General features: G+C 47.3%; 1 protein-coding gene across 1 annotated transcript; it reads right to left on the bottom strand.

The window, feature by feature from the left end:
* Nucleotides 1-1,527: 1,527 nt before the first annotated feature.
* On the bottom strand, nt 1,528-10,399 carry LOC140207809 (uncharacterized). The gene is made up of 3 exons (XM_072276372.1): nt 10,396-10,399; nt 3,341-5,507; nt 1,528-3,088 (listed from the first exon to the last, which is right to left on the bottom strand). Exons 1-3 carry the CDS (start codon nt 10,397-10,399, stop codon nt 2,671-2,673), a joined length of 2,589 nt encoding a protein of 862 aa, XP_072132473.1. The 3' UTR covers nt 1,528-2,670.
* Nucleotides 10,400-12,062: the final 1,663 nt, after the last annotated feature.

Raw genomic sequence — 12,062 nt, 5'->3', positions numbered from 1 at the left:
AGATGCTGCCTGGCCTGCTGCGTTCACCAGCAACTTTGATGTGGTTTGCTATCTATCTATCTATTTATTTATTTATTCTCTCTTTCCCTATCACAAATACTCCTTGCCTGTTCTCCATCTTCCTCTGGTGCTCCCCTTCCCTTTTCTTTCTTCCAAGGCCTTCCATCCCATGATACTCCGCCTTCTCCAGCCTCGTATCCCTTTTGCCAATCACCTGTCCAGCTCTTGGCTCCATCCCTCCCCCTCCTGTCTTCTCCTATCATTTTGGATCTCCCCCTCCCCCTCCCACTTTCAAATCTCTTACTAACTCTTCCTTCAGTTAGTCCTGACGAAGGGTCTCGGCCTGAAACGTCGACTGCACCTCTTCCTACAGATGCTGCCTGGCCTGCTGCGTTCACCAGCAACTTTGATGTGTGTTGCCCAAACTTTTCCAGCACTTTATCCAAAAGTCCAGGAACAGCACTTTTCCCATTATTTTCAGCAACACTGACCTCACCAGAACCCACTTCTTCACCAGCCTTTAAACCACGGTCTAATACAAGTAACTGAGAATCCTCACATTCCACCGGTACCAAGGTTAACCCCTTATTCACTGAACCAAGATCATCTGACACACAAAAACTGCATTCCTTTTCAACCAAGTCAGGCACCTCAGATTTTAACTGAGCTTCAACATAAGGTTCAGAACCCTGTGAATTCACAGGTACTTCCACAACCTGAACACATTAAATCGGGACAGCTGCGTCTTCTGGGCTGTCATCACTTGTCCCAGTTTCAAATTCAAGGTCACCCCGAACCTCCCAGCTATTCTCTGGCAAACTCTTTTTGGGTGTAAACTCAACCTCGTGGGTTAAAACTTCTTTGTCTGCTTTCTTATCAAACCCCTGCAGGGTAGCGGCATCCTCTGCATCAGGGTATGACCTTACATCATCAAGAACACAACTTTTCAATTCATCACACAAAACAAGCCCTTCCGAGCTGTAAAAATCATCAGGGTCCGACACTAAACCTCTTTGCTGCAACTTCCCTATCTTTTCCAGCTCGAACCGCTTCTGCTTGTCGTCTGCCACGTGATCTTCACATTGCCATATCTCCATCTCGGCTGTCTCTGTCTTTCTGCCTCTTCTCTCTGTTTTTCTACCCTTCTCTCTGTCTTACTGCCTCTTGTCTACGTCTTGCTGCCTTTCTAGCCTCTCTCGAGCTGTTTTAATTTCAATTCATGCTCCATTCTTAATTTTTCCAACAGAAGCTGAAGCTCATCCTCAATACTAACATCCATTTCTGCTATATCTCCACACAACCAAATAAAACGAGATTTTCCCCAATCAATTCAAACAAGCCTCCCAACCAATTTTGTTCATGACACTGATGCAGGCCCCAATTTTGCAAGAGGTCCAGGGTTCATATCCCGGACGAGCCCCAATTTTGTACACGTAGCCCGTGACGGGAATAAAGAACCAGCAGAGATGGAAAACACTTTGAAGTCCAGTATTGCTATAAACTAATAATATTTATTAGTAACTACGCAATACAATAATATAAATGTAGATAAATCAAACAGGTTAGTAATGATTACATAAAAGTAAGTGTGGAATATATATGTATGAAAAACCAAGCTTCTTTAAGTCTAGGGGTAAAAAGATACAGTCTTACGATGATGAGTAAAGTTCAGTTCAGTTCAGTTTGTGGTATTGAGTTGAGTAGTGATGGAGAGAGAGGGAGGCAGAGATTTGAGTCTTCAGGTAAGCTGATGCCGTTGATCTTCTCGTTGTCCTTTGAAATCATTTAAAAGTCACCGACTGTGACTTTAACAAAGGGGACCGGTTTTCTGTGGTGGAGCTATCACCCAGGCAAGGGTGGACACATGGACAACTCCCCACCAGTCAACCCTTTTCCTCTTTCCACTGCAAGAGTGACGGATCGATCCACCTGCTTGATCTGCCAAAACCCACTTTACCTGCAGGCACAACAGTGCTCATTCAGTGTCCAAACATGTGTCTGAGGTCTATCATCTTCCTCCTATTTTATCTTCCCGTGCTGAGCAACAACTATCATTCAAATAACTCTTCCATCCTCTCCCTGTGAAAGAAATCCAAGCAGGCAAAAATCCTTGAAGAAAGTGTCAACAACCTGCCAAAAATCATGACATCAAGTGTCCATTAAATAATACCGCCTTCGGTTACAATTGCAACTTATGAGCTGCTCGGTGCTTTCTCCAACTCAGCAGAATGCCTAAAGTTAACGAGTTCTTTCTCGTGCCTTAAAGTGACAGTCCCACAGTTAGTCTTTGTCTCTCTCTCTTTCAAAACAAGCTATCGATGTTAAATAACTCTCTCTCTCTTTTCAAAAGCACAGTTAATAGGGGTAATCGAGCACAGTTCATAGGGGTAATTCAGGACCCCGTCACACAGGGTACTGATTTGTAACGGGACACATCATGCAGCATCCACCCAAACGAGATTTCTGAAGTTGGGCCGGGCTGGGGGGCTATCAGCCCCTATATTACGCTGTCAGCCGAAGAGCGAGTTAGATAAGGTTAGATGACCGCGTGAATCACTTCCCACATTCACAGCCGGTGAACAACCTCTCCCCAGTGTGAACTCAATGATGCACATTTGGTTGACACGGCTGACAGAATCTCTTCCCACAGTCTGAGCAGGTGATCAGCCTCTACCCATTGTGAACTTGCTGGTGTCTCTGCAGTTGAGATGACCAAGTGAATCCCTTCCCACAGTCTGAGCAGGTGAATGGCCTCTCCCCAGTGTGAACTCTCTGATGTCTCTGTAGGTGGAATGAGCAAGTGAATCCCTCCCCACAGTCTGAGCAGGTGAACGGCCTCTCCCCAGTGTGAACTTTCTGATGTACCTTCAGTTGAGATGACTGAGTGAATCCCTCCCCACACACAGAGCAGGTGAACGACCTCTCCCCAGTGTGTACTCTCTGATGTACCTTCAGATGAGATGACTGTGTGAATCCCTTCCCACAGTCTGAACAGGTGAATGGCCTCTCCCCAGTGTGAACTCGCTGATGTACTTTCAGTTGAGATGACTGAGTGAATCCCTTCCCACAGTCTGAACAGGTGAACGGCCTCTCCCCAGTGTGAACTGACATGTGTACCAGTAGGCTGGATGACTGAGTGAATCCCTTCCCACAGTCTGAACAGGTGAACGGCTTCTCCCCAGTGTGAACTGACATGTGTACCAGTAGGCTGGATGACCGAGGGAATCCCTTCCCGCAGTCTGAGCAGGTGAACGGCCTCTCCCCAGTGTGAACTTTCTGATGTACCTTCAGTTGAGATGACTGAGTGAATCCCTTCCCACAGTCTGAGCAGGTGAACGGCCTCTCCCCAGTGTGAACTCGCTGATGTACCTTCAGTTGGGATGACCGAGTGAATCCCTTCCCACAGTCTGAGCAGGTGAACGGCCTCTCTCCAGTGTGAACTCGCTGATGCACCTTCAGTTGAGATGAGCAAGTGAATCCTTTCCCACAGACTGAGCAGGTGAACGGCCTCTCCTCAGTGTGAACTGACTTGTGTATCAGCAGTTCGGATGACACAGTGAATCCCCTTCCACATTCTGAGCAGGTGAACGGCCTCTCCCCAGTGTGAACTCGCTGATGTACTTTCAGTTGAGATGACTGAGTGAATCCCTTCCCACAGACTGAGCAGGTGAACGGCCTCTCACCAGTGTGAACTGACTTGTGTACCAGCAGTTGGGATGACCGAGTGAATCCCCTTCCACATTCTGAGCAGGTGAACGGCCTCTCCCCAGTGTGAACTCGCTGATGTACTTTCAGTTCAGATGCCTGAGTGAATCCCTTCCCACAGTCTGAGCAGGTGAACGGCCTCTCCCCAGTGTGAAGTCGTTGATGTAACTTCAGCTTAGATGATCCAGTGAATCCCTTCCCACAGTCTGGGCAGGTGAACGGCCTCGCCCCAGTGTGAACTCTCTGATGCACCTTCAGTTGAGATGAGCATGTGAATCCCTTCCCACAGTCTGAGCAGGTGAACGGCCTCTCTCCAGTGTGAACTCGCTGATGTATTTTCAGTTCAGATGATGTAGTGAATCCCTTCCCACAGACTGAGCAGGTGAACGGCTTCTCCCCAGTGTGAAATCGCTGATGTACCTTCAGTTGGGATGATCCAGTGAATCCCTTCCCACAGACTGAGCAGGTGAACGGCCTCTCCCCAGTGTGAACTCTCTGATGCACCTTCAGTTGAGATGAGCATGTGAATCCCTTCCCACAATCTGAGCAGGTGAATGGCCTTTCCCCAGTGTGAACTCGCTGATGCACCTTCAGTTGAGATGAGCAAGTGAATCCCTTCCCACAGACTGAGCAGGTGAACGGTCTCTCCCCAGAGTGAACTAACTGGTGTGTCAGCAGATCGGTTGACCAAGTGAATCCCTTCCCACAGTCTGAGCAGATGAATGGCCTCTCCCCAGTGTGAACTCGCTGATGTACTTTCAGTTGAGATGACTGAGTGAATCCCTTCCCACAGTCTGAACAGGTGAACGGCCTCTCCCCAGTGTGAACTGACATGTGTACCAGTAGGCTGGATGACTGAGTGAATCCCTTCCCACAGTCTGAACAGGTGAACGGCTTCTCCCCAGTGTGAACTGACATGTGTACCAGTAGGCTGGATGACCGAGGGAATCCCTTCCCGCAGTCTGAGCAGGTGAACGGCCTCTCCCCAGTGTGAACTTTCTGATGTACCTTCAGTTGAGATGACTGAGTGAATCCCTTCCCACAGACTGAGCAGGTGAACGGCCTCTCCCCAGTGTGAACTCGCTGATGTACCTTCAGTTGGGATGACCGAGTGAATCCCTTCCCACAGTCTGAGCAGGTGAACGGCCTCTCCCCAGTGTGAACTCGCTGATGCACCTTCAGTTGAGATGAGCAAGTGAATCCTTTCCCACAGACTGAGCAGGTGAACGGCCTCTCCTCAGTGTGAACTGACTTGTGTATCAGCAGTTCGGATGACACAGTGAATCCCCTTCCACATTCTGAGCAGGTGAACGGCCTCTCCCCAGTGTGAACTCGCTGATGTACTTTCAGTTCAGATGCCTGAGTGAATCCCTTCCCACAGTCTGAGCAGGTGAACGGCCTCTCCCCAGTGTGAAGTCGTTGATGTAACTTCAGCTTAGATGATCCAGTGAATCCCTTCCCACAGTCTGGGCAGGTGAACGGCCTCGCCCCAGTGTGAACTCTCTGATGCACCTTCAGTTGAGATGAGCATGTGAATCCCTTCCCACAGTCTGAGCAGGTGAACGGCCTCTCTCCAGTGTGAACTCGCTGATGTATTTTCAGTTCAGATGATGTAGTGAATCCCTTCCCACAGACTGAGCAGGTGAACGGCTTCTCCCCAGTGTGAAATCGCTGATGTACCTTCAGTTGGGATGATCCAGTGAATCCCTTCCCACAGACTGAGCAGGTGAACGGCCTCTCCCCAGTGTGAACTCTCTGATGCACCTTCAGTTGAGATGAGCATGTGAATCCCTTCCCACAATCTGAGCAGGTGAATGGCCTCTCTCCAGTGTGAACTCGCTGATGCACCTTCAGTTGAGATGAGCAAGTGAATCCCTTCCCACAGACTGAGCAGGTGAACGGTCTCTCCCCAGAGTGAACTGACCGGTGTGTCAGCAGATCGGTTGACCAAGTGAATCCCTTCCCACAGTCTGAGCAGATGAATGGCCTCTCCCCAGTGTGAACTCGCTGATGTACCTTCAGTTTAGATGACCAAGTGCATCCCTTCCCACAGTCTGAGCAGGTGAACGGTCTCTCCCCAGTGTGAACTCGCTGGTGTGTCAGCAGATGGTATGACTGAGTGAATCCTTTCCCACATTCCGAGCAGATGAATGGCCTCTCTCCAGTGTGAACTCGCTGATGTACCTTCAGTTTAGATGAGCAAGTGAATCCCTTCCCGCAGTCCGAGCAAGTGAACGGCTGCTCCCCGGTGTGAACTCGCTGGTGAGACATTAGGTCAGATGATCGAGTGAATTCTTCCCAACAAGTTCAGCAGACGACCAGCCCCTGCCCAGGGTGAACTGACTGGTGTGTCCACAGATGGAAAGACCGACTGAATCCCTTCTCACACACAGAACAGGTGAATGGCCTTGTCCCAGTGTGAACTTGCTGATGTACCTTCAGTTGAGATGACCAACTGAATCCATTCCCACTGTATGATCAGATGAATGGATTCCCCTCTGTGTAAAATGACGGGTATGCCAATCGGTCTGATGATCGAGAGAATCACTCCCCATCATCTGAGCAGGAGGGATGATTGAGTGAATGCCTTGTTCCACTTCTTCCACTGTATGGTGCAACTGTAACGAAAACCAATTTCCCCCGGGATCAATAAGTATGACTATGACTATTAAATATCTGGACGGAGACAGCAAAACTGGCGTGTTCTGTTCGAGATTCCAGTAGACAAATTCCTTGTCATTTTTAACCTGTAAAAAGATTTACAAAATCCATCAATCAGTGTTGGAAAACCTTTCAGATGAGGTCACTTGAGTTGTCAAAGTGTATTCTGGCATCACACTGCTACAGTGAAGTTCAACCCAAGCTGGAGAGAGAAATCATCTTCTAACTGGGCACAGAGCTGGTATCTGGAATGATCATCAAATTCTCTGATGCTCTTCCTGTCTCTCTAAGAATGCGGCATTTCTGCCATCTCCAATCTGTGACCTGACTCAGTTTGACTCTCTCCATTGGTATTATTCCCTGTTCCCACTGAGCTGCATGGGTGCCTAGCCCCACAGTAACTGGTACACTCTCACACAAATAGCCAGCAGTGCATTCCACACACCCACCACTCTCTGTGTGAAAAACTTACCCCTGACGTCCCCTCGGTATCTGTTTCCAAGCACCTAAAACTATGCCCCCTCGTGTTAGCCATTTCAGCCCTGGGAAAGAAACCTCTGGCTATCCACATGATCAATGCCCCTCATCATCTTATACATCTAAAAAAGGCTCTAAACATAAACAAGGAAAGTACACATTGCTTTGAGGATTGGAAAGAAGTATACAAAATTATGAGGGTATAGACAGGGTAGATGCAAGCAGCTTTTCCCACTGAGGTTGGGTGGGATGACAACCAGAGGTCATGGGTAAGTGGGGAAGGTGAAAATTAAACAGAAACATTTGGAAAAGCTCTTTACTGAAATGGTCGTGAGAGTTTCAGCACAAGTGGTGAATATGAGCTCATTTTCACCATGTAAAAGAAGTTTGGATGGGAGCCTGGATGGTAGGGGTATGGAGGACGATGGTCCCAGTGCAGGAGGTTGCATTAGACAGCTCAAATGTTTTTTTTGGCATTGACTAGATGGGCCAAATAGCCTGTTTCTGTAATGAACTTCTCCATGTTTCTATGACAGAGAAGCTGGCCAAACTTGTCTGGAAGGGAAAAGGTGGGAGTGACAATGGAGCAGCAACGGCTGGAGTTTCTGGGAGCAATTCAGGAGTTGAGTGATCGATACATCCCAAAGAAATGGAAGCATTGGAAAGGCAGGAGGACACAATTGTGGATGAAATGAGAAGCCAAAGCTAACATAAAAGCCATAGAGAGGGCAAACAAAAGAGCAAAAACTATTGGGAAAATTTTAGAAACCTGCAGAAGACAACTAAAACAAGAAGTCGGATGAGCTCGGGGGGTGGAATTATGATATTGTCGTCATTAATGAGTCTTGGTAGCACCCAACAGTCTGAGGCATTTAGAGGAACAAAATATCCGGAGACTCAATATCTCTTGAAAACCAAGGTTCCCTGCAGCAGTTACCTTTCAACTTTTATTTTGACAGGCACATACAAACTCTACACCCTCAGAATTTCACTTCTGAAGGCCTCCCACTTACCAAGTACTCCTTTGCCAGAAAACAGCCTGTCCCAAACCACACTTGTCAGATCCTTTCTGATACCATCAAAATTGACCTTTCTCCAATTTAGAATCTCAACCCGTAGTGCAGACCTCTCTTTTGCCATATTTACTTTGAATCTCATGGCATTATGATCACTAATTTCGATCATCAGCCCTGGATCATTTCCTAACAGCTCATTGCACACTTCTATGTCGGGAATTCTACGAACTGATTAAGGGCACATTTGGCAACCTCTACCCCCTTGACAGCTTTTACAGTATGGGAGTCCCAGTCAATATATGGAAAGTTAAAATCACACCTTTGTTTCTTGGCATGGTCTGCAATCTCTCTACAAATTTGTTCCTCTAAATCTCTCAGACTGTTGAGTGCAACCAAGTCCCAATAATGGCTACAATATCATAATTCCCTGTCCTGAGCTCATCTGGCTTTCCTACGATGCTTCTTGCATTGTGATATACACAGCTCAGCACATTCATCGCTCCATGCTCAACCATTTGATTGCTGACTCTGTCTGAGGTCTGAACAACATCTGACTGGTGTCAAAAAAACAAACTCTCCCTCGTTGTCACAAAAACAAAGGAGCTGATTGTGGACGACAGGAGGAATGGAGACAGGCTAACCCCTATTGACATCAATGGATCTGGGGTTGAGAGGGTGAACAGCTTTAAGTTCCTCGGCATAAACATCTCCGAGGATCTCACATGGTCTGTACATACCGGCTGTGTTGTGAAAAAAGCACACCAGCACCTCTTTCACCTCAGACGGTTGAAGAAGTTTGGGATGGGGCCCCAAATCCTAAGAACTTTCTACAAGGACATAATTGAGAGCATCCCGACTGGCTGCATCACTGCCTGGTATGGGAACTGTACTTCCCTTAATCACAGGAACCTGCAGAGTGTGGTGCGGACAGCCCAGCGCATCTGTAGATGTGAACTCCCCACTATTCAGGTTATTTACAGAGACAGGTGTGTAAAAAGGGCCCAATGGATATTGGAGTCCCAATTCACCACAACCACAAACTGTTCCTGCTGTTACCATCCAGGAAACGGTACCACAGCAAAAGGACCAACAGGCTCCGGGACATCATCTTCCACCAGGCCGTCAGACTGATTAATTCATGCTGATACAATTGCATTTCTATGTTATATTGACTGTCCTATGTACAAACTATTTATTATAAATGACTATAGATTACACATTGCACATTTAGATGGAGATGTAAAGATTTCTACTCCTCATGTATATGAAGGACGTATGCAATAAAGTCAATTCCATTCAATTCACCCTCTCCACTATCTGTTCTGTCATTCTGGCTCCCATTCCCCCTACAACTTATTTTAACCACATCACCCTCTCCCCACACTAGCACTAGCGAGCCTCACCACTGGGATATTAGTCCCCTCTTGTTCTGTTCCTCTAACTAATGAATTCCCTATCACCCCTTTGATTTTTCTCTGCCAGGTAATCTCAACAGTTTCTAAAGTGGTTCCACCTGTTGTTGTGTGGGATGGACACAAGAGTACTCTGCGATGGCTATTTAACCTCATTCTCCTTCCTGACTCTCACCTAGTTTCCTGTGTCCTGCACTTTGGGTGTAACTCACCTCTCTTCGTGTCATATCTATCACCCTCTCCAACTCCTGGATGATCCGGAAATCATCCATCTCAAGTTCCAACCCCTTAAAGTGCAGGGTTACAAGCTGCAGCTGGATGCACATCTTGTAGGTGAGGGCATCAGGGACACTGGAGGTCTCCTCACCCTCCCACCAATGTCCCCTCTAATTTGTAATGACCAGTGTGCACATCAATCTTGTACTGTGCATTTTTTTTTACCCAGTGACAACATCTGCATCGTGAATTTTCTATAGAGAGGTATTTATTTCAACAGCTAGCAAATCACTGTCAGTAAGAACTTTGATCTTCTCTGGCTTCGATCGAGTTCATCTGCACTCTCACACAACCTATGTAGCAGGCCTGTAACGGGTAATGAAGGATTTTCTCGCCAGAGCTTTTGCACATTGTCCATATGTGGTTTGCTTGCTAAATTACGCTTTAAAAACTCAGATTTCCAAATATCACTCCACTTCTTCCCACTTGTAAATTCTCCAGTAACTTTTACATCACCACAATACACACAGGTAACACCAGTTTCTGTATTGTACATAAATATTTCCCCTGAACCCTCCCCCAGGTGACTGACGGTGGTGAACTCAGTGATGGCAATGCCAATGAATATGAAGGGAAGGGCAGTAGTCTGTCTCATTGGAGTCTGGCACATTTGTGATGTGAAAGCTACTTGTTGCCCAGGGCAAAGGTGTTTGATATCATTATGTACCTGGAGAGAACAGGTCAAAACATGTCCCTGTCATTTGGAACCTGATCCTTTATTCGCTCTTTTCGGTATTTCTCGAGACTCTGACAAGCATTTGATCCCGGCTAAATGACGAACATTGTCTTTTGTCTCTCTTTTAGCTGGACGTGCAGTACTCCTTGTGGAGAGATGTAGTTCCCCCTACGCATGTTCGATGGCTCAGGGATATTGTGTCTTGTTTAGATCTTTAAAAGATTTACTATTCACTTTTAAATTAGCATATAAAGTTCCATGAGGTGTGGGGACCGTTTTTAAAATATTTTCATAATTCTCACCTTGATTGACAAGTGTATTTTTTTCTTCCTTTGATAGTCAGAGCCTGCATTTCCAGCTTTCTTTGATTAGGTAGCAGGCTACTTTTTTTTTAATCAATCATTTCTCTTTTTACTACAATACATAGTTCTGGGGTGATAGAAGTTTATCTCAAATGTCCTTTTAAATATTTATACTTATAATGTAATGGTTGGCTTGGAGTTGGATCGTGGGTGGGTTGGGAGCTTTCCTTTCTAACTTTTCATTTTTAATATGGGTGACTTGCTCATTTGTTAAGATATGTATTATTGCTATTTTTGTCTGTATTACAATGATCCCACTATTTACACTATTGATTTTTTCTTCAACACTGTAGTTTGTAGAAAATAACAAAAATAAAAAAAATAAAAAAAAACATGTTCTCACGGGTAGAAAGTCCAGAACAAGAGGGGGTGGAACCAGCAACAGACACAAAATGCTGGGGGAACTCAGCAGGCCAGGCAGCATCTATGGAAAAGAGTACTAATGCTGAGTTCCTCCAGCAATTTGTGTGTGTTGCTCGGATTTCCAGCATCTGCAGATTTTCTCTTGTTTGTGACTGGAGGCAGAACAAAGGTGATTTTCACAACAGCTGATGTAAAAGATTTTGTTCCCTTTCTCCGAGTTCCCGATCCTTGCATTTAGACAGCTGGAGCTCAGCTCTGTCTGAGAGACCCATCGGTTCCCATTCCCTCATCAGCCGGAAGCTCCCCGGGGCCCGTGTACGGATGGTGGGGCTGAGAGAGAGGGAAGAGAGCAGGACTGTCCCGGGATTGCGGGTCACGGAGTCCGGAGTCACAGCAACTACCCGAAGTCGGTGTTGAAAACGCCGCCCGGTGAGACCCCCAACCCGGAGATCCCTTCTCACCTCAACCGATCATCCGGGGCCTTTTGTGCCCCGCCCGCTGGTGAGCTCGAGCTTGGTCGGTTTAACGGCTGGGCTACTAATCACGTGACCAGCCCTCCCCCACCGCTGTCAACAGAGGTTTCATGCGCTGCGCAATTCCCATTGGTGCGAAGCGATGTCAATCACTGCTTCCAGCCAATAGCGGAGGCGGACCAGCCGAGAGGGCGTTACCTCCGCCGACACCGTCTCCCGAACTTTCCGTCACGGCGGGACAACCGTCAAAGTAAATGTCCGCTTTCTGATTTATTTCCATTTCCCTCCGAGGGAAGTTGGGGCGTTTGTGAAGCGTCTCCTGCGGCCGGAGTCTGATGTGTCGCTGAGAGGTAGGAGGAGACCGCTCGGCCCGTCGGTTTGATGCCGGTTCCCCGGGGAGGGAGAGGATGAAGACGGTGAGAGAGGGGGCGGACAGGATGTTTGTCCCGGTGGGGACAGGAGGGGCTCATCTGTGGAAATGTCTGAGCCCACGGTGGTGGCGATTCACCACATTGGGGGGCAAACACCGGCAGACTGTTGCCCTGCGAGCGGGGCCAATGGTCCGGGCAAAGTGACAATTATTTGTGTTTTGTTGAGACTGTACCGGGAATATGGTGTAAAATCCCGCTCCCCACACTAAC

Source organism: Mobula birostris, chromosome 13 (genome assembly GCF_030028105.1).
Source record: "Mobula birostris isolate sMobBir1 chromosome 13, sMobBir1.hap1, whole genome shotgun sequence".
Classification (NCBI taxonomy): Eukaryota; Metazoa; Chordata; class Chondrichthyes; order Myliobatiformes; family Myliobatidae; genus Mobula; species Mobula birostris.
Note: the sequence above shows the minus strand (reverse complement) of the source record. Positions and strands in the feature narration are given on the sequence as shown.

Coding starts and splice junctions, on each gene's coding strand:
- LOC140207809 (XM_072276372.1), bottom strand. Junction 3,089..3,340: donor CGAGTTCACACTGGGGAGAG/GCCGTTCACCTG, acceptor CACTGGGGAGAG/GCCGTTCACCTGTTCAGACT.